This window comes from Amblyraja radiata, chromosome 1 (assembly GCF_010909765.2).
Source record: "Amblyraja radiata isolate CabotCenter1 chromosome 1, sAmbRad1.1.pri, whole genome shotgun sequence".
Taxonomy (NCBI): Eukaryota; Metazoa; Chordata; class Chondrichthyes; order Rajiformes; family Rajidae; genus Amblyraja; species Amblyraja radiata.
The window spans coordinates 161,978,163-162,000,103 of NC_045956.1; the positions used below are offsets into that span (position 1 = coordinate 161,978,163).

The window sequence follows — 21,941 nt, forward strand, 5'->3', positions numbered from 1 at the left end:
GAGCTTTGGTTGGTTGACCTCCCCCTTCAGGAGTCGAGCAGCCGGTGAGGCGGCCGCCATTTGCACAGCCGCTCGGCCGAGTAGGCACGTCACCGTCACCGTCGGCCAGCACCATCCCATCCACCGCGTCCCCATCATGTTGTCGGCTCGCCTGACTACCGTGTTCGCGCGGTCTCTCGCCAGGCAGCGAGTGCAGGTGAGTGGGCTCGGCTGCTGGTCGCCGGGGCTTGTGTGTGTGTGTGTGTGTGGGGAGCTGAAGCTGCAGCTGCAGTGCCAGCGCCGCCATTTTACACGGGCGGCTCGGCTCGGCTCGGCTCCTGCGGCCTGCAGTGACTTTGAGCAGAAACTCTGCTGGTGTGTTGGCCCCATTTACTCGGCCTGCCCTTCTTTCTAGTAGAGTTTCACCCATTGCAAGAGGAGAGAGTCACTATAGTTGTATCGCCGAGACTGCCCGATTTTTAGTAATATAATGGATGTTCATAGGTGATGTCCTGCTGAAGGTCAGGTCCCCAGTTTCTCCTTCACTTCACGTACAACCTCATTATTTTGTTGTTATACCTGCCTTTTAGTTTCATAATTGTGTTTTCGTGGCAGTTTAAAAAAAATCTTTCATATATTTGATTGCATTCACTGGCTCTTGATTGAACATAGCGCCGTTCTTTAGCCTTTAGGGCCAAATATTATGTTTAGCAAGATCCTATGTCCCCTGAGTTTAATATCTGATAATTAATAATACTGAATGACAATTGGTAAATCAGCTTTTAGTTGGTGCATTCAGTTGAAGCAAAATGTTGATATATTATGCTGTAACTAACCGTGATAATCTGATTCTTTGTTAAGGCAATTTTAGACTAATTATTAGCTGTACATTTTTTGGTTAAGAAGTGCAAATTAATGTAACAACAGTTGGTTGCTTCTAAAGTCAATGAAGGTCAGGATAGGTTGTCTTTAGCTGTCTGTCCTGCTCGATCTGATATTGAATTAATCAGATTAGTTTAGATTTATTATTGTCACGTACTGATATATAGTGGAAAAACGTTGATTTGCCTTCTATCCAGCAGATTGTACTATGTATTAAAAATACTTGCATCAAGATCGCACAAAAGAGAGGAAAGATATTAATAGGCTACTCAGAAACTGCAGATAAAAGGCCATATATATAGAGTTAGGCTGGGGAATCAAAAATTCATTTTAGTGTTTGAGAGAACCATTCAGGATTCTCATAACGGGAAAGAAACTCTTCTTGAGTAAACCTTGCATTACTACTGGATGTGCTAATCATTTAATAAACCCAATTTGTGCGGCAAAATGCTGGAGCAACAAGCAACATCTCTGGAGAGAAGGAATGGGTGACGTTTCGGGTCGAGACCCTGGAGAGAAGGAATGGGTGCTGTTTTGATTCGAGACCCTTCTTCAGACTGAAGAAGGGTCTCGACCCAAAACATCACCCATCCCTTCTCTCCAGAGATGTTGCTTGTCCTGCTGAGTTACTCCAGCATTTTGTGTCTACCTTCGATTTAAACCAGCATCTGCAGTTCTTTCCATTTTGTGCTGCCTTTGACTATTAGGGATGGATACTTCATGGAGTAATTCAGAAAGGAAACTCACCCTTTGGGCCAATTTGTCCTTGCCAACCAAGGTGCCCCATCTAAGCTAGTCCATTTTGCTTGCATTTGGCCTTTAAATCTTTCCTACTGATGTACCCGTCCAAGTGTCTTTTAAATGCTGTCATAGAACCTGCCTCAACTCCTCTGGCAATATAACCGCTACACTGTGTGGAAAAAATTGCCCTTCAAATCTTAACCCCTCTCACCTCAAAGATATCTCCTCTTGTTTTTGATTCCCTACCTTAGGTAAAAGACTCTGTACATTCACCCTATCTATTCCCCTCGTATTGAGTTATGAATTTTAAAATAAATTAATTGAATTTGAGAACCATGGAGGAATCTTATTTTTTAATCTTCCTTGGATACCAACTGCCTCACAAGTGATGACAAAGTACAAAGCTTAAATTTGCCAACATTTATATGCGTGAGGCAATCTGTATACAGACTATGAAAGTAATGTTAGATTTCTGTGGTTAATTCAGTTTGAGATTTACATCATGCACTTTGCAGAATATTATTAATCTATTCTGTGTATGTAGTAGTTTGACTGAGCACAATGCATTTATTTTAAGTCATGTTCTTTATAGGTGGCAAGAAAAGTCTTTCCTGCAGGATTTGTAGCCTCTCAGAATCTTCACACTTCAAGGACATGGCTTCAAAAGACTGGTCAGTCAATGTTTATAATCACACTCCAGTTTATATTGGTGAATGTGAAAGAAGCTAATCAGTGTCAGAAATAAGCATTTTTTGGGGCTTTTTTTCATTTTTAACATTTCTGAATGCTTTCTAACAGCTTGTGAAATAAAAGTTAATTGTCTACCTCAAAGATATGGATGTCATTAATTATATTCAAGTCATAGAGCGATACAGTGTGGAAACAATTTTCCATCTATTCAGCTATCTCTCCTTGGATCACATGCGATCAAACCTTCCAGAGCTTTGGTCAAATTCATATATAGAACATCTTCAGTTCTGCCCTCATCGACATTTTTGGTCACGGCTATGGGAATTGGGCAGGAAAATTGCTTTCCATTATAGTGGCTGGCTAGGTTCAAACTCAAAGAACTGTGGGTCTGAGCCTGCATAGACATATGTCTAGAGCTGTACATTTGGGGCGCCAGTAGAAATGTGATTGCTTAATGCTGTTCAATTGATTTATGCTAATGTATCAGTTTTATTGTCCTTGCTTTGGTTATATTTAAATTTATACTGGTGCTTTACATGCATTGGCTATGGTTTGCTGATGAAGAGGTCCAGCCAAATGAACTGCACTTTGAAGTAATGTTGCTTTTATTTATGATGTAGTAGTTTTCTTTTGAATGTTGCTGCATTAAATCCAGGTAAAATTCTGATATTTGTTTCAACATTTAAGTTGTACAATGGATCTATCTCGTATAGAACAGTTCAAAATTTAAATGCACATTTCATAAATCTGTACTTTGCATTGATTGATATTCAATTTTCTTACAAAATATTTAATGGTCCCTTGCATGGCTCTCCATGATATGAATATAATTAGTAGCACATGTGGGCTCCATGGTTTGCAACTTAACAAGATCAACTCTGCTCTCATGTCTATCTGTAGTAACTTTACACTCTCTGGTTTATCACAAATCTGTCTACCGTTGCCAATATAACTGAAGCATAAACCCCAGGCTTTTGTATGCACATTCCCAAACAATAGACAGTATCATTCTGTTACTTAATTACCAGGCTTTCACTCCACATGTATTGGAATGCTTAGTGGCATCTGTATTTTCAGAGCTCTTAAGATATCATGGCATTTAGATAAATGCTGCTTTTTTAATTTTCATGATCTAGTAACCCAGCGCATTGAAAAATATCTTGGGGTCATAGAGTGATGCAATGAAGAAACAGGCCCTCCGGCCCAACTTGCCCACACTGGCCAATATGTCCCAGCTACACCAGTCCCACCAGCCTGTGCTTGGGCCATATCTCTACAAACCTGTCCTATCCATGCACCTGTCTAACTGTTTCTTAAACGTTGGAATAGTCCCATCCTCAACTATCTCATTGGCAGCTTATTCCATATACCCACCACTCTTTGTGTGAAAAAGTTACCCCTCGGATTCCTATTAAATCTTTTCACCATCACCATGAACCTATGTCCACTGGTCCTCGATTCCCCTACTCTGGGCAAGACTCTGCATCTACCCGATCTATTCCTCTCATGATTTTATACACCTCTATAAAATCACCCCTCATCTTCCGGCGCTCCAAGGAATACAGACCCAGCCTACTCAACCTCTCCCTACAGCTCACAGCCTCTAGTCCTGGCAACATCGTCGTAAATCTTCTCTGAACCCTTTCAAGCTTGACAATATCTTTCCTATAACATGGTGCCCAGAACTGAACACAATATTCTAAATGCGGTCTGACCAACATCGTATACACAACTTCCTCACATGCGGTCATTGATGTCATAATTGACAACAGCCCTGGTTTGCCACAATTCAGTAATATGTAATTCCCCATACATCTTTCATAATCTTAGAAACCTTGGGCTTCTCTGCTGTTGGAATAGTCATATCTCTCCTCATAAATATAGTTGTTCATCTCTTGTACTTTTCTTTAGGTACTGCAGAGGTTTCCTCCATCCTGGAAGAACGTATCCTGGGAGCTGACACCTCTGTTGACCTGGAAGAGACTGGTCGTGTGCTGTCAATTGGTGATGGTATTGCTCGTGTGTATGGCCTGAGAAATGTGCAGGCTGAAGAAATGGTGGAATTCTCCTCCGGCCTAAAGGTAATGGAACAGTACAATGGAAAACAAACCTATTTGTGCCCTTGAGGTCACCTTTTCATTTGTTTAGTAATTTAAAATACTAATGTATATTGCATCACAAGAAAGAATGACAAAAAATATTATTGTTTTATATTTAGATCTTCGAGTTTATAAAATATTTAGAGGATAACTTTATTTGGTCTTGATTTTAAACATTTGACAAATTGGAGCAGTATATTGACCCTTTTTTTCTGATTGAAATTATTTCCCTCATAGCAACTTTTACAATAAATTCCTAGGTTTGATTCCCTGCATTAACAGATTAAAGTCAGGATTGCAGTGGTGCTCTTGTTGACATCAGTACCTGGCCCATAAAATTCAACCAAGGTTTATTCTGCAAATCATCAGCCAGAATGACCAGCATATGTAAACGGGTGTTGCATCGAGGCAGAATTGGGCTCAACCTCAATGGTCCCACTTAGCTGATAACTGGTACTTGTTCTAAAAGTGCAGAGGCTATTTAAATCTGCATCTTCAGAAAAGTTTTGGGGTGGGGGGTAACTTTGTGGGTGAGGAGGCATTTGTATCTATTGTAAAATATGTAGCCTTCCACAGGCATTTCAAAAAATATATCTGTTGGAGGATTGTGCAGATCTACTCCAAGGTGCTTCCAGTAATTGGTTGCAAGCTGTATTAATTCCAATGAACAAGCCATAGTCTGCCCCGACTGTTTATTACTCATAGTTATAAATATTACAATTGCATTTTTCTAATTTTGTGCCTTTACTTTTTTAGGGAATGTCTTTGAATTTGGAACCTGACAATGTTGGTGTTGTAGTATTTGGTAATGACAAGCTGATTATGGAGGGTGACATTGTCAAGAGAACTGGTGCCATTGTGGATGTTCCAGTCGGAGAGGAACTACTTGGACGTGTTGTAGATGCTCTGGGAAATGCCATTGATGGAAAGGTAAAGAGTCAAATGCCATAGTCTGATATCTATTAAAACTCTTCCTAACTTCTTGCACTCACCTGTTAGTGGTACAACCTTTGCTTTAATTATGGATAAAGTACCCTGCTTTTATATTGGCTAGTGTCTTAATTGTCTGCTTCTACGGAACTTTAATGACCATTGAGTCACTTGGTCTATTCTAGTGTTCGTACAGTAAATGAGCCACTAGCTCCACTCTTCCAATTTCCTGGGAGCAGGTGCCTCTGATTTTTAGGGTGTGGTGATGTAAGCCTTTCTTTGTGTATCCACCTTGACCCATAACAAATGCATCAGTTTTGTGTGCATTCTGACTTTGAAACCTGGGAGATTTCCAAAACTTAAAACCAGCACAGCCCTTTATGCAGCCAGTTGGGAAAAGCAGTATATGATCATGTTTTTGGAGCGACCAAAACATCCTCCTTTAGAAGTTGCAATGTTCAAATTTTGATATGTGCCTTTCTGAAACAGGGCCCACTTGGAGCTAAGGAACGTAGACGAGTGGGATTGAAAGCCCCTGGTATTATCCCCAGGATCTCAGTACGCGAGCCCATGCAGACCGGTATTAAGGCTGTGGATAGTCTGGTGCCCATTGGTCGTGGTCAGCGTGAACTTATTATTGGTGATCGACAGACTGGGTAAGAATCAAATTGTAACATTTTATTAAAACTAAAAGATTTGAATTGTCCCTTTCATGACATCTCTGCAGATAAAGATAATCAAAGTGTAGTCACTGCTTCATGTAGTCTGTATAGTCCCCAAACAGTAATAGTTTAAATACCAGCTAACTTGTATCTGGACTTTCAAAAAGCCTTTGACAAGGTGCCCCACACAAGAAATTAGTGTGAAGAATTAGAGCGCATGGTATTGGGGGTAGGGTATTGACATGGATAGACAACTGGTTGGCAGACAGGAAGCAAAGAGTAGGAATTAACGGGTCCTTTTCAGAATAGCAGGCAGTAACTAGTAGGGTGCCGCAACCCTTGGTGCTGGAACCCCAGTTATTTACAATATATATTAACGATTTAGACGAGGGAATTAAATGTAGCATCTCCAAATTTACAGATGACACAAAGCTGGGTGGCAATGTGAGCTGCGAGGAGGATGCTGAGGCTGCAGAGTGGCTTGGATAGGTTGTGTGAGCGAGCAGATGCAGGATGTGAGGTTATCCACTTTGGTGGCAAGAATAGGAAGGCAGATTATTATCTGATTATTGTCAGATTAGGAAAAGGGGAGGTGCAACGAGACCTTGGTGTGCTTGTCAATGCCATAGAGTGCTACAGTGTGGAAACAGGCACTTCGGCCCAACTTGCCCACACCGGCCAACAATGTCCCAGCTACACTAGTCCCACTTGCCTGCGCTTGGTCCATATCCTATCCGTGTACCAGTCTAACTGTTTCTTAAACAATGGGATAGTCCCAGTCTCAACTACCTCTTCTGGCAGCTTGTTCAATACACCCACCACCCTTTGTGTGAAAAAGTTACCCCTCTGATTCCTATTTAATCTTTTCCCCTTCACCTTGAACCTATGTCCTCTGGTCCTCGATTCCCCTGCTTTGGGCAAGAGACTCGGTGCATCTACCCGATTTATTCCTCTCATGATTTTGTACGTCAGTCACTGAAAGTAAGCATGCAGGTACAGCAGGCAGGAAAGAAAGCTAATGGCATGTTGGCCTTCATTGCAAGAGGATTTGAGTTTAGGAGAAAGGAGGTCCTACTGCAGTTGTACAGGGCCTTGGTGAGACCACACTTGGAGTATTGTGTGCAATTTTGGTCTCCTAATTTGAGGAAGGCATTATTGATATTGTGGGAGTGCAGCGTAGGTTCACCAGGTTAATTCCCGCGATGGCGAGACTGACAATATGATAAAAGAGTAGATCGACTGGGCTTGTATTCACTGGAATTTTGAAGGATGAGAAGGGATCATAAAAACATAAAATTCTTAAATGATTGGACAGGCTAGATGCAGGAAAAATGGTCCTAATGTTGGTGGAGTCCAGAATCAGGGGTCACAGTTTAAGAATAAGGGATAGGCCATTTAGGACTGAGATGAGGAAAAACGTTTTCACCCAGAGAGCTGAGAATCTGTGCAATTCTCTGCCACAGAAGGCAGTGGAGGCCAATTCATTGGAAGTTTCATGAGAGAGTTAGATTTAGCTCTTAGGGCTAAAGGAATCAAGGATATGGGGAAAAAGCAGGAACAGGGTGCTGATTATTGATGATCTGCCATGATCATATTGAATGGTGGTACTAGATCAAATGCCGAATGGCCTACTCCTGCACCTATTATTCTATGTTTCTGATTTAATTTGGAAATGATGATTATGGGGTAAATATTGGTCACGACACCAGAGCCATGTCACTTTTCAAATGTAGCACTATGGGATCTATGACATTCCCTTCAGGTGATGGATATGGTTTGTTTTGCTTTGTGCAAGAGACCTGTCCTAGTGAGTATTGACCAAAGTGGGTCACATGATTATCCCTTGTCCAGGATGTTTCCGTATGTCCATTCAACTGGAGTGGCCAGATATTAATGAGTGGTGACTTTGGATTCTGAGTTCTCCTATCTTCTAATCTGTACACATGAAGACCATGTAGTGAATGAACATGAGATGCTTTTGGTCTATGGCTTGATGTTCGCAATTGTGTCCTGACTTGTATATTGTACTTTCTCTTCAGCAAAACTGGTATTGCTGTTGATACCATCATCAATCAGAAGAGATTCAATGAAGGCACCGATGAGAAGAAGAAACTGTACTGCATCTATGTTGCTATTGGTCAGAAGAGATCCACTGTGGCTCAGCTGGTCAAGAGACTAACTGATGCTGGTAGGTTTGACTTGCCAATGCCAAAATGCCCAAGGGAATTTGGGAAAGACAAGACAATTCTGTTGGAATTTTTGAGAAAGTAAATAGGATAGACAAAGGAGGTGAATGTTGTTTACCTGGATTTTCAGAAGGTCTTTGATAAGGTGCTGCACGTGAGACTGCTAAACAAGATGGGAGCCCATGGTATTAGAGGGATGATGCTAACATGGATAGAAGGTTTGCTGAATGGCAGAAGGCAAAGAGTGGTAATAAAGGAGGCTTTTTCTGGTAGGAATAAATGCGTAGGCTATTTTCTAAAGGGAGAGGATGCACAAATCTGAGATGCTGAGGGACTTGGGAGTATTGGTGCAGGATTCCCAAAAGGTTCATTTCCAAGTTGAATCGTTAGTGAGGAAGGCAATTGCAATGTTAGCATTTATTCCAAGAGGACTAGAATATAAAAATGGATGTAATGCTGAAGCTTTAAAAGGCAATGGAGTATTGTGAAAAGTCCTAATTGAAACTTGCAGTGTAGTGTAAGGCCTGGATATGGAGAGGATGTTTCCACTAGTGGGAGAGATTGGGACCAGATTTTATTCTATCAGTATAAAAGGACCTACCTTTAGAAGGGAGATGAGGAGGAATTTGTATAGACAATCAGTTTTGAGTCTGGAATACATTACGGCAAAAGGCTGTGGAGGAGAAGTTATTGGGTATTTTTTAAAGCAGAGATTGATTTATGCGTATTCTTGATTAGTATGTGTGTCAAAGGTTATGAGGAGAAGACGAGAGAATGGGGTTGAGAGGGAAAGAGATCAGCCATGATTGAACAGAGGAGAAAATGTGATGGGCCAAGTGGCCTAATTCTGTATAATTACCTCCTAATTACCTCCTGCTTTTGCATCAAAGTACTTAGAGAAGATTTGATGGAAATTGTAATAATATTCCATCTTGAAGACGGAATTGTGCTTAAGCAAAGGTAATGTTTAAAACCAATGTCTGTTCAAAATGAGGTAAGATGCACTGACCCAATGGATAATTCTGTAAGCTTTACCAGCTTGGTATCAGTGCTCATGAGCAACATGCTGATGCTACTCTTCATAGAGCATGGAAACAGTATAACTCAACATGACACCAAGTTACTTTTGTCTCACAAAAGACTTTTGAACCTCCATCTGCCAGTGGTTTCTGAAATGCTGCAGTATCAACATTGAATATTTACAACTGTCAATCATAGCTGTCCCATTCCTAACTACATTGTTGTCACTGCCTGTCCTAAAGATCCCGTGGAAAGTGCTGGTATATGATAATTCAAAAGTAGATGGGAATAATCAGGAAAAATAGTAGAATATCTCTATCGTTGGAATATCAGACCCTTCTACTTGTTTTCCAGATGCAATGAAGTACACCATTGTGGTCTCTGCCACAGCCTCTGATGCTGCTCCACTACAGTACCTGGCTCCATATTCTGGCTGCTCAATGGGAGAGTATTTCAGAGACAATGGCAAACATGCACTTATCATCTACGATGACTTATCTAAACAGGTCAGTACGTTTTTTTTACTGCAGTTGATCTACAGCCATTGCTTTAGAATCCTAGTCATGGAGCTATACAGCATGGAAACGGGCCCTTCTGCCCAGCTCTTTCCATCCCAGCCAAGTAGTCATTCTAGTCGTGTCCCATTTGCCTGCATTTGACCCATATCCCTCTAAACCCTTTACATCCAAATTTATTTTGAAAGTCGTGTTTGTATCTGCTTCCAAGCTTCCTCTGGCAGCTTGGCTCGGATATGGACTACACTCTGCTGCTAAACAGATTCCCCTGAAATCCGTCTTAAATCTCTCCCCTCTCACCTTAAGCCTATGCCCTTTGGTTTTAGAATCCCCTAACCAAGGAAAAGGCCTGTGAGCATTCACTTCATCCACTCTCCTCATGATTTTGTATACTTGAATAAGTTATTCGGGATGACAGATGGCACAATGGGCTAAGTGTTCGGCTGGCAACCGGAAGGTAGCCGGTTCGAATCCCGCTTGGAGTGCATACTGTCGTTGTGTCCTTGGGCAAGACACTTTACCCACCTTTGCCTGTGTGTGAATGTGTGTAAGTGATTGGTGGTGGTCGGAGGGGCCGTAGGCGCAGATTGGCAGCCACGCTTCCGTCAGTCTGCCCCAGGGCAGCTGTGGCTACAGAAGTAGCTTACCACCACCGAGTGTGACTGAGGAGTGAATGAATAATGCGATGTAAAGCGCCTTGAGTATTAGAAAGGCGCTATATAAATCCCATCCATTATTATTATTATTAAAGGGGTTATGCCTGACCAAAAATCCTGAAATTAGAGAGGAAATCCATTTCTTGATTTGAGCAAAGATTACTGAAGTGACATGCAATAGTTCTTACAACTTGATTAGAATTGGCTAATTCAGTGTCGAACAAGTGAAAGCTTGGGATATCATAACTGCTCCATTCAGTTATTGGGATCTCTTTGAAATAGACCCACGAAAATAAATATGGAGAAGCTCAGTTTTGATGAGCAGTTACTAGTTTAAGTATAATTTTCTCAATGGCTGAATTAAGGGCAGATAAAATATGCAAAGGAAGTTGGTGAGGCTAATTGTGACCTTGCTACTTCATTTCATCTGGATTAGGATGTGCCATTATGGATAACTGCAAAATGCCATTAATCAAATATTTAACTGAATACAATGAACACAATTCACTTGAGACTAGTAACGACCATTGCCGATATCTCGCTTTCCTCATTCTGCAGGCTGTTGCCTACCGCCAAATGTCCTTGCTTCTGCGCCGTCCCCCAGGGCGAGAGGCCTACCCTGGTGATGTGTTCTACCTACACTCGCGTCTGCTGGAGAGAGCAGCCAAGATGAACGATAACTTTGGTGGTGGCTCCCTTACAGCTCTCCCTGTCATTGAGACTCAGGCTGGTGATGTGTCCGCTTACATTCCAACCAATGTCATCTCCATCACTGATGGTCAAGTGAGTTATTGATGTGCACGTTGTTCTGCACACTTTTTGAAGACTTGAAAAGCGAATCTTTGCATGGGAGAGGAAATGGGCTGTAAATTCCTTTCAGACAATAACTGATATTTTTCATTAATGAAGACTGGTTGTCTCCGATAAGTTTGCTGGCAATACATTTGTCTCATTAGGAACCACTTTTAGACACAGGATAAGCCTTTGAACATTTTTCTTAAGCTGATGTTAAAAATACACTTAAATCAATATTTTTCATTCAGATTTCAAAGGAGATATTGTTACAGCACTAGACACCATCAATAAAGTTACCTTATGAGCAGCTTATTTCTGTGCCTAGAATTGTTCTTGTACAGTAATGTATCCTGCTTCCTCTAATTTGTGTACTCTCTAGATCTTCTTGGAAACGGAATTGTTCTACAAGGGTATCCGTCCAGCCATTAACGTGGGTCTGTCTGTGTCCCGTGTAGGATCTGCTGCACAGACAAAAGCCATGAAACAGGTATTAATTGGGTTGTTTTTGCCTGAATCCTTTTGATTACTGCTTGGTAACTAGGAGCAATGCAAAATTCTTCCATTTGAGAATTTGATCCTTATTGGTTCACCTTCCTATCATTTATTTTAAACTTTGCAGATACTTGGACTGAATTTGTTGGGAATTATTGCTATATGGTAGGGTTCGGTCTCTAATTTTTGAATCATAAAAAGCACAAATATTAATGAGAAAAAGCTAATTCCAATGTAAGGCTTTAAAGTGAGTGAGTAGCGTACTGCAGATAACCATATAACAATTACAGCACGGAAACAGGCCATCTCGACCCTTCTAGTCCGTGCCGAACACATAATCTCCCCTAGTCCCATATACCTGCGCTCAGACCATAACCCTCCATTCCTTTCCCATCCATATAACTATCCAATTTATTTTTAAATGATAAAAACGAACCTGCCTCCACCACCTTCACTGGAAGCTCATTCCACACAGCTACCACTCTCTGAGTAAAGAAGTTCCCCCTCATGTTACCCCTAAACTTCAGTCCCTTAATTCTCAAGTCATGTCCCCTTGTTTGAATCTTCCCTACTCTCAGTGGGAAAAGCTTTTCCACGTCAACTCTGTCTATCCCTCTCATCATTTTAAAAACCTCTATCAAGTCCCCCCTTAACCTTCTGCGCTCCAAAGAATAAAGCCCTAACTTGTTCAACCTTTCTCTGTAACTTAGTTGCTGAAACCCAGGCAACATTCTAGTAAATCTCCTCTGTACTCTCTCTATTTTGTTGACATCCTTCCTATAATTAGGCGACCAAAATTGTACACCATACTCCAGAATTGGCCTCACCAATGCCTTGTACAATTTTAACATTACATCCCAACTTCTATACTCAATGCTCTGATTTATAAAGGCCAGCACACCAAATGCTTTCTTTACCACCCTATCTACATGAGATTCCACTTTCAGGGAACTGTGCACAGTTATTCCCAGATCCCTCTGTTCACCTACATTCTTCAATTCCCTACCATTTACCATGTACGTCCTATTTTGATTTGTCCTGCCAAGATGTAGCACCTCACACTTATCAGCATTAAACTCCATCTGCCATCTTTCAGCCCACTCTTCCAACTGGCATAAATCTCTCTGTAGACTTTGAAACTATACTTCATTACCCGCAACCCCACCTATCTTAGTATCATCTGCATACTTACTAATCCAATTTACCACACCATCGTCCAGATCATTGATGTACATGACAAACAACAGTGGACCCAACACAGATCCCTGTGGCACCCCACTCGTCACTGGCCTCCAACCTGACAAACAACCATCCACCATTACTCTCTGGCATCTCCCATTCAGCCACTGTTGAATCCATCTTGCTACTCCACCATTAATACCCAACCATTGAACCTTCTTAACCAACCTTCCATGAGGAACCTTGTCAAAGGCCTTACTGAAGTCCATATACACAACATCCACTGCTTTACTCTCATCAATTTCCTGAGTAACATCTTCAAAAAATTCAAGAAGATTAGTTAAACATGACCTTCCAGGCACAAATCCATGTTGACTGTTCCTAATCAGACCCTGTTTATCCAGATGCTTATATATATTATCTCTAAGTATTCTTTCCATTAATTTGCCCACCACTGACGTCAAACTAACAGGTCTATAATTGCTAGGTTTACTCTTAGACCCCTTTTTAAACAATGGAACAACATGCGCAGTACGCCAATCCTCCGGCACTATTCCCGTTTCTAATGACATTTGAAATATTTCTGCCATAGCCCCTGCTATTTCTACACTAACTTCCCTCAATGTCCTAGGGAATATCCTGTCCGGACCTGGAGACTTATCCACTTTTATATTTCTCAAAAGTGTCAGTACTTCCTCTTCTTTGATCCTCATAGTTTCCATAGCTACTCTACTTGTTTCCCTTACCTCACATAATTCAATATCCTTCTCCTTGGTGAATACCGAAGAAAATAAACTGTTCAATATCTCCCCCATCTCTTTTGGCTCTGCAGATAGTTGGCCACTCTGACTCTCTAATGGACCAATTTTATCCCTCATTATCCTTTTGCTATTAATATAGCGGTAGAAACCCTTCGGATTTACTTTTACCTTACTTGCCAAAGCAACCTCATATCTTCTTTTAGCTTTTCTAATTTATTTCTTAAGATTCTTTTTACATTCTTTATACTCCTCAAGCACCTCATTTACTCCATGCTGCTATAACTATTGTAGATCTCCCTCTTTTTCCGAACCAAGTGTCCAATTTCCCTTGAAAACCATGGCTCTTTACAATTTTTACGATTTCCTTTCAACCGAACAGGGACATAAAGATTCTGTACTCTTAAAATTTCACCTTTAAATGTACTCCATTTCTCTTCCACATCTTTCCCATAAAACAAACTGTCCCAATTTACTCCTTTTAAATCCTTTCGCATCTCCTCAAAGTTAGCCTTTCTCCAATCAAAAATCTCAACCCTAGGTCCAGTTTTGTCCCTCTCCATAATTATATTGAAACTAATGGTATTGTGATCACTGGACCCGAACTGTTCCCCAACGCATGCCTCTGCCACCTGACCCATCTCATTTCCTAACAGGAGGTCCAGTACCGCCCCTTCTCTAGTAGGTACTTCTATGTATTGTTGCAAAAAACTATCCTGCACACATTTTACAAACTCCAACCCATCCAGCCCATTTACAGAATGTGTTTCCCAGTCTATGTGTGGAAATTGAAATCTCCCACAATCACTACCTTGTGCTTACTACTAATATCTGCAATCTCCTTACATATTTGCTCTTCCAATTCTCGCTCCCCATTTGGCGGTCGATAATACACCCCTATAAGTGTTGCTACCCCTTTCCCATTTCTCAGTTCCACCCAAATAGCCTCCCTAGACGAGCCTTCTAATCTATCCTGCCAAAGCACTGCTGTAATATCTTCCCTGATAAGCAATGCAACACATCCACCTCTTGCCCCTCCAATTCTATCACACCTGAAGCAACGAAATCCTGGAATATTTAGTTTCCAACCACAGCCCTCCTGCAACCATGTTTCACTGATCGCCACAACATCATACTTCCAGGTGTCAATCCAGGCTCTAAGTTCATCCACTTTTCTTACAATGCTCCTGGCATTAAAATATACACATTTAAGAAACCCACTCTCTCTTATTCTCTGATTATTTACTTTTTCTTCTCTCTCCCCTACATTTTTGGTCAGAGTGCTACGATTCTCGGCCCCCTGCTTCACACTCTGACTGCGAGCTTTCCCTATTTGAGTCCCTCCCCCCAACCATACTAGTTTAAAGTCTCCCCAGTAGCCTTTGCAAATCTCCCCGCCAGGATATTGGTCCCCCTTGAGTTCAAGTGCAACCCGTCCTTTCTGTACAGGTCGCACCTTCCCCAAAAGAGGTCCCAATGATCCAGAAACTTGAATCCATACCCACTGCACCAGTCCCTCATCCACGCATTTATCCTCCACCTCGCTCCATTCCTACTCTCACTGTCGCGTGGCACAGGCAGTAATCCTGAGATTGTTACTTTTCCAGTCCTTCTCCTTAACTCTCTACCTAACTCCCTAAATTCTTCTTTCAGGACCTCTTCTCTTTTTTTACCTATGTCGTTGGTACCTATATGCACCACAACCTCAGGCTCCTCTCCCTCCCATTTCAGGATTTCTTGGACACGTTCAGACACATCCCTGACCCTGGCACCAGGGAGGCAAACTACCATCCGGGACTCCTGTCTGCGTCCACAGAGATGCTGGTTTATACCAAATATACGAATGTTTTGGAGCGGGTCAAGCAGCATCTCTGGAGAAAATGGATAGTTGTCACCTTTCTACTTTCTCCAGAAATGTTGCCTGACCCACTGAGTTACAATAGACCAGAGGTGCAGGAGTAGGCCATTCGGCCCTTTGAGCCAGCACCGCCATTCAATGTGATCGTGGCTGATCATCCCCAATCAGTACCCCGTTCCTGCCTTCTCCCCATATCCCCTGACTCCGCTATTTTTAAGAGCCCTATCTAGCTCTCACTTGAAAGCACTCAGTCTAACTTTAATCATTGTGATGCTTGGTGAGTATGGCATTGGTGCAGTGTTTCTTCATGTTCCTGCTGATGATATGCCCCTGGTTTCCACCTTCACTCTTCAGATCACCTTGAAAGTTGAGGGGATTCCTTGTTAACTTCTAATTATTTGCCTTTATTGATTGCAGGTGGCTGGAACCATGAAGCTGGAGTTGGCACAGTTCCGTGAGGTGGCAGCTTTTGCCCAGTTTGGTTCTGATTTGGATGCTGCTACTCAACAGCTGTTGAATCGTGGTGTCCGTCTGACAGAGTTGCTCAAACAAGGACAGTATGGTGAGTCCCTGTGTTGGAATTCGGAAAGATGTCTGCAATTGCCTAATTAGATTGCCTTTCATTTCACTGATTATCTAATTGTTTTGCTTGTTACACAGGTGCAAAACAAATAGAGTTTCTTGGAATGACAGGAAATAGTAAAATTATAAGCATGTTTGTACACAAATTCTGACTGTTTAATAATTTTCTATCAAGGAGCTTGTGGGTCTGGAGGATACTGCCTAGAAGGTTTGAGGTCGTTAAAGTATTTGCATGAGCACTGAATATACCATTGGTTACAGAAGCATGGATTTGGAGGCAGGAATAGAATTAAGCTCATAGTTTTGTTTTAGTACTGGAAATAGCCTGAGTAGCTTCTTTCTATAAACTCCTGGCTCCAATATGTTGCCAGATATTCCCAGATAATAGACAATAGGTACAGTAGTAGGCCATTCATCCCTTCGAGCCAGCACCACCATTCAATGTGATCATGGCTGATCATCCCTAATCAGTACCCCGTTCCTGCCTTCTCCCCATAATCCCCTGACTCCGCTATCTTTAAGAGCCCTATCTAGCTCTCTCTTGAAAGTATCCAGAGAACCGGCCTCCGCCGCACTCTGAGGCAGAGACTTCCACAGACTCACAACTCTCTATGAGAAAAAGTATTTCCTCGTCTCTGTTCTAAATGGCTTACCCCTTATTCTTAAACTGTGGCCCCTGGTTCTGGACTCCCCCAACATTGGATACATGTTTCCTGCCTCTAGCCTGTCCAAATCGTTAATAATCATATATTCCCTCTCATCCTTCTAAACTCCAGAGTATACAAGCCCAGCCGCTCCATTCTCTCAGCATATGACAGTCCCGCCATCCCGGGAATAAACCGTATAAACCTACGCTGCACTCCCTCAATAGCAAGAATGTCCTTCCTCAAATTAGGGGACCAAAACAGCACCCAATACTCCAGGTGTGGTCTCACTATGGCCCTATACAACTGCAGAAGGATTTCTTTGCGCCTATACTCAACTCCTTGTTATGAAGGCCAACATGCCATTCGCTTTCTTCACAGCCTGCTGTACCTACATGCTTACTTTCATTGATGTTGGATATCTTTCCACCATACCTTTGTCGAGATGCATGTCTGAAGAAGGGTCTCGACCTGAAGCATCACCCATTCCATCTCTCCAGAGATGCCTGTCCCGCTGAGTTACTCCAGCTTTTTGTGTCTATCTTCAGAATATTAGAAATCAAGTTTGCAACAAGAATAAGAAAACTCACAGGTTTTGAAGGATATGGGCCAAATGCTGACAGGTGACACTGGTGTAGATGGGGCACCTTGGCTGGCTTGGGCAGGGCAAGTCAAGTATCCTTTATTGTCATTCAGACCTTTCAGCCTGAACAAAATTTCGTGCCTTGCAGTCATAACAGAATAAAATAACAAAACACACAATAAACACAGATTTAACATCCACCGTTCGCGGAGCTCGGATGCGGCCGCTGGACTTACCATCACCTGGCGGGCTGATGGTAAACATTCAGTTAATCTTCCTGCAGAGGGGCGATAGAGATGTTGGAATTAGTTTGAAATATTGTCATTTCTTCTAAGTCAGCTCGAAATCTACTGTGACCTTTGGTATGTCAGCTGCTGTAACAACCTTCTCCAGTTTGCCGTGTTGACCTGAGTTGGTGGGGGGGGGGGGGTGTTGATTCTTTGGGCAGTGGCCAGGTAATTTTCATTTTGCAGCAAACTCGTATACTTTTCAACAGATCTTAATCTTTAGTTCTTTTGGATGCCCATCTACCTCTGCACTTGTGTTTTGGGGCTGGGTATGCCTGTTCAGTCATTAAAAGCCAGACTATGTGTTCATTGTAACAGATGCCAAAGTATTGGCTTCTTGGCATGACGGAAAGTGAATTAAGCAGCAATTATCTGTTTCAACAAAGAAGGGGTGGGGTGAGGCAGGGCTAGTGGAGCAGATGAAGAATGATGAGAAGATGCAACAAAGTTGGAGTATGGATTTGGGAGACAGCAGCTGTGCGTGGCAACACAAAGAAGGGGGAAATGCAGAAGGAACCAGGTGGTGAGACAGCAACGAAGAGACTGGGGGATGATGAGTGCAGGCATGGTGTACAAATAGTGGACTTCACTGGGACCATTTCTGACACTTCTCTCTTTTCTGGATCTCTGTCCATCTTGAGATAAACTAGACACTGACGTATACTATAAACCCACCAACTCCCACAGCTACCTAGACCACACCTCTTCCTGCTCTCTTGTAATTCCATACCTTTGATCGGTTTCTGTCTGACACATCTGCTCAAGATGAGGTTTTCTATTCAAGTAGGTCTGAAATATCCTGCTCCTTCAGGATATATGGCTTTGGCCTTTCTACAGTTGATGTAGCAACTCTGTCTTCCAACACAATTGCTCTTCCTCCTGTGCGTAGTTCCATCTTCCCTCACTCCACCTAGATCCTCCTATTGCCTACAAGCCCCTGTCTCGCCTACACCCCGTCCCCCTCTCCCCTTTATATGGCTCTGATGGTTTTGCACTGACCTGATGCAGGGTCTCAACCCAAAGTGTCAGATATTCTCCCCACGGGTGCTAAACTACTGAGCTCCTCTTGCAGCTGGTTTTTTGTTTGAATTATTTTATTGCTAATTTGTTGTCTCGCCACCTCAATTGCCGAATCACAGAATGCAGTGGTTCTCCAGTATAATTGCGGTTGATTCCATCTTCAGTCAATAAATAGTTTTAAGGAAAGTCTCAGTCATCAATCACCAAAGCTATTTGCAGCAGCGGTGATTATAGTTGTGCAGTCGTACTGCTGCTCGTAAACAAGATGGAGATGTCAGAGGTTCATTTTGAGAATTATTGCCAGATTGTGGAGTAAATTTTGCATTCTCTTTCCAGTTCCCATGCCTATCGAAGAACAGGTGGCAGTTATTTTTGCCGGAGTCAGGGGTCATCTGGATAAAGTGGAGCCTAGCAAGATTACAAAGTTTGAGCCAGCTTTCTTAGCCCACATGAAGAGTCAGCACCAGGATATCTTGGAAGCAATCAGGTAAATGTGTCATTAGAACAGAATCCTCCAATGTATTTTAAATGTATTTTGTTATTGTTACCCTGCTATGAGAAATAACATTTGATGATGGTGACAAGTTCTTTAACTGGACAATTTTTGTTATTCACACACTTTAGTGAATTAGCTGCTTTTTAAACAGTGCTTTTTTGTGTGTCATTCTAGTTTTACTTCCTTTACCAAAGGGTGTATCCAGAACTAGATTTTTTTTTCCAAGCTGAGTTCAAACTAGTTATTTAAACATTTTTTTTGTATTTGTAGCCTATCTGTTCTAAATCCCTCCCATGATCATAATCGCAATCACACATGCTTGTGTCTTTTTTAATTACCATGTCTGAATACATATCCAGTTAATACCTCTTGGACTAGTTTTCATTTATTTGTGGATCCAGTATCTGAACTACTCTTATTTTCTTTTATTAAAGGACTGAGAGTCAAATCAATCCCGAGGTGGAAGCCAAGCTGAAGAAGATTGTTATAGACTTCTTGTCAACCTTTGAGGCATAAACTTGATCTTGTCTGTTGATCAGTCTTGTTAATGTTTTGCTGACATCCTGATTCCTCCACAACCTGTTGGAGAGCAGTGTTTACTCTTGTGTAAAATGTACAGAAGATTTTCTCTTCAGAGAATAAAGTATTCCATTCAAATCCTGGAGTTTAGCCTTTTTCCTTGTGTATGCATTTGAGGTGGAGAAAGTTTGCGCTCATAAAAAAACGTGATTAAAAACAATAGCTGATACCAACAATGTTTGCCAATTTGAATTTATTGTAACAGTACCACATAAATGGTTTAATGTATAATAATCATACTTGCAGTGGTCATTTATGAATATAAAATATAAAATTCTGAGAAATGGCTGAAAGTGGATAACATTTTGTTTTCAATTCAATGTGATCATTTAGTTTGGCAAACACAAAAATGCAAGAACCTTTATAAATGTAATCTGACATAGATATTGAGAATAATTTGTAATTCACCAAACAATGAAATTGGTCTTTTGGTGTACTAACTTCAACCATGCTCCAACATGTTTAAGGATGTCATAAGATCCAAGGAGGACGTTTATAAAATTGCTAGAAAAGGGTAGCAAGCCTAAGGATTGGGAATAGTTTAGGATTCAGCAAAATATATAAAATTTGGTTAAGAGGGAATATGGAGTGAATTAACTTGCACAGGACATAATTTGACTAAAACACTACAATGGTGATGGAAATGTAGGGCACTTACAGCAAGAAACCAGAGAATACACAATGAAGAACAGAGAAAAGGTAGAACAAAGTGTTTATGTAAGTGCCTGGAAGAAAACTCCCCAGAACTATTGAGCAACCAACAATCTAAGTAAGGTTAAGGAGGAATTAGATGAAAATATATTTTTATATGGTAAAGGCACATAAAGATGATAAATGGCAAGGGTCCTAAAAGAGTTAGTTATTTGAGTTTTCAAAAGGGAACTGCAGATGCTGGAATATCGAAGGTACACAAAATTGCTGGGGAAACTCAGCGGGTGCAGCAGCATCTATGGAGCGAAGGAAATAGGCGACGTTTCGGGCTGAAACCCTTCTTCAGACTTCAAAGTTATTTGAGTTTGTTTAGTTTATTGTCATGTGTACAGTGAAAAGGTTTTGTTGCATGCTAACTAGTCAGCGGAAAGACAATACATGATTACAGTCAAGCCATCCACAGTGTACAGATACATTATAAAGGGAATAATGTTTAGTGCAAGAGAGAGCCAATAAAGTCTGATCAAATATAGTCTGAGGGTCTCCAATGAGATAGACAGTAACTCAAGACTGCTCTCTGGTTGTTATGGAAGAAGTGCATGATTTGGGTATTTTCCAAAGTTTTATTGTGGACCTGTTCTGCATGCAAATATAATGTACCTTTTGGAACAACAATAGGTAAATAGCCTAACATCACTACGAGGGGAAATGGAGTTTATAAGAAAAGACGTGATAACAACGAGAAAATATCAAATGGATTAGTTGACGTCAATATAAATCTATGAAAGGGAAATGATGTTTGACAAACAGGCTAGAGCTTTTTGAGGATGTTGCAGACAGCAATAATGGGAGAGGCAATAAATGCGAAATTTGAATTGACTATTCTTAACTCATGAATGATTTGGGTAAAGGAGGCAAATATGATATTTAAAGTTTGGTGCTGATATGAAGGTGGGTGGGATTGAGAGTAGCAATGAGTATAAAAAGAGTTAAACAAGTAGCTTATTTGGTGGCAGATGCAGTTTTCCATTTTGGCAGGAAAAACAAAGGCTGAATATTGCTCTTAAGACAGTGGAATTGACTAGACTTTAGGAGAGCCTCCCCTCACCATCAACAACACCACAGTCACATCTGTGGAGTTTTTTAAGTTCCTGGGAACCATCATCTCCACATCTTAAGTGGGGGGCTACCACCGACTCCACAGTCAAAAAGGCACAACAGAGGATGTACTTCCTGCAGCAGCTGAGGAAGCACAATATGCCACAGGTAATGATGTGGAGTCTGTTCTCACCATCTCCATCATGGTCTGGTTTGGCTCAGCCACCAAGCACGACAGCCGGAGGCTACAGCAAATCGGCTGAGAAGGTTATTGGCTGCAACCTTCCCTCCATTGATGAACTGTACACAAAGGGCACGGAAGCGAGCGGGCAAGATCATCTCTGACCCCTCTCACCCTGGCCACAAACTCTGAATCACTTCCCTCTGGAGGCGACTCCGGACTGTCAAAGCTGCCACAGCCAGACATAAAAACAGTTTTTATCCACAAGTAGTAGCTCCACTCAATAACCAAAAATCTGTAGCCTCCTTTTGCTCTGGTATTTTATTTAATTCACATGTTTAATCAATAATGTTTTATTATTAATGTTTTATGTATCAT

At 41.5% G+C, this 21,941-nt stretch overlaps 1 protein-coding gene across 1 annotated transcript; it reads left to right on the top strand.

Annotated features, from left to right (window-relative positions):
- Positions 1-12: 12 nt before the first annotated feature.
- Positions 13-19,718, top strand: atp5f1a (ATP synthase F1 subunit alpha). Its single transcript, XM_033034360.1, has 12 exons — positions 13-196; positions 2,195-2,273; positions 4,204-4,373; positions 5,148-5,321; positions 5,811-5,977; positions 8,023-8,171; positions 9,544-9,695; positions 10,919-11,143; positions 11,535-11,642; positions 15,860-16,004; positions 18,895-19,045; positions 19,489-19,718. Exons 1-12 carry the CDS (start codon positions 137-139, stop codon positions 19,568-19,570), a joined length of 1,662 nt encoding a protein of 553 aa, XP_032890251.1. The 5' UTR covers positions 13-136; the 3' UTR covers positions 19,571-19,718.
- Positions 19,719-21,941: the final 2,223 nt, after the last annotated feature.

Excerpts from the sequence above, each read along its gene's own strand:
- atp5f1a (XM_033034360.1), top strand. The coding sequence starts at position 137 with ATGTTGTCGGCTCGCCTGACTACCGTGTTCGCGCGGTCTCTCGCCAGG. Across the intron at positions 2,274-4,203 it reads GACATGGCTTCAAAAGACTG|GTACTGCAGAGGTTTCCTCC; the intron begins GTCAGTCAATGT and ends ACTTTTCTTTAG. Across the intron at positions 4,374-5,147 it reads AATTCTCCTCCGGCCTAAAG|GGAATGTCTTTGAATTTGGA; the intron begins GTAATGGAACAG and ends TTACTTTTTTAG.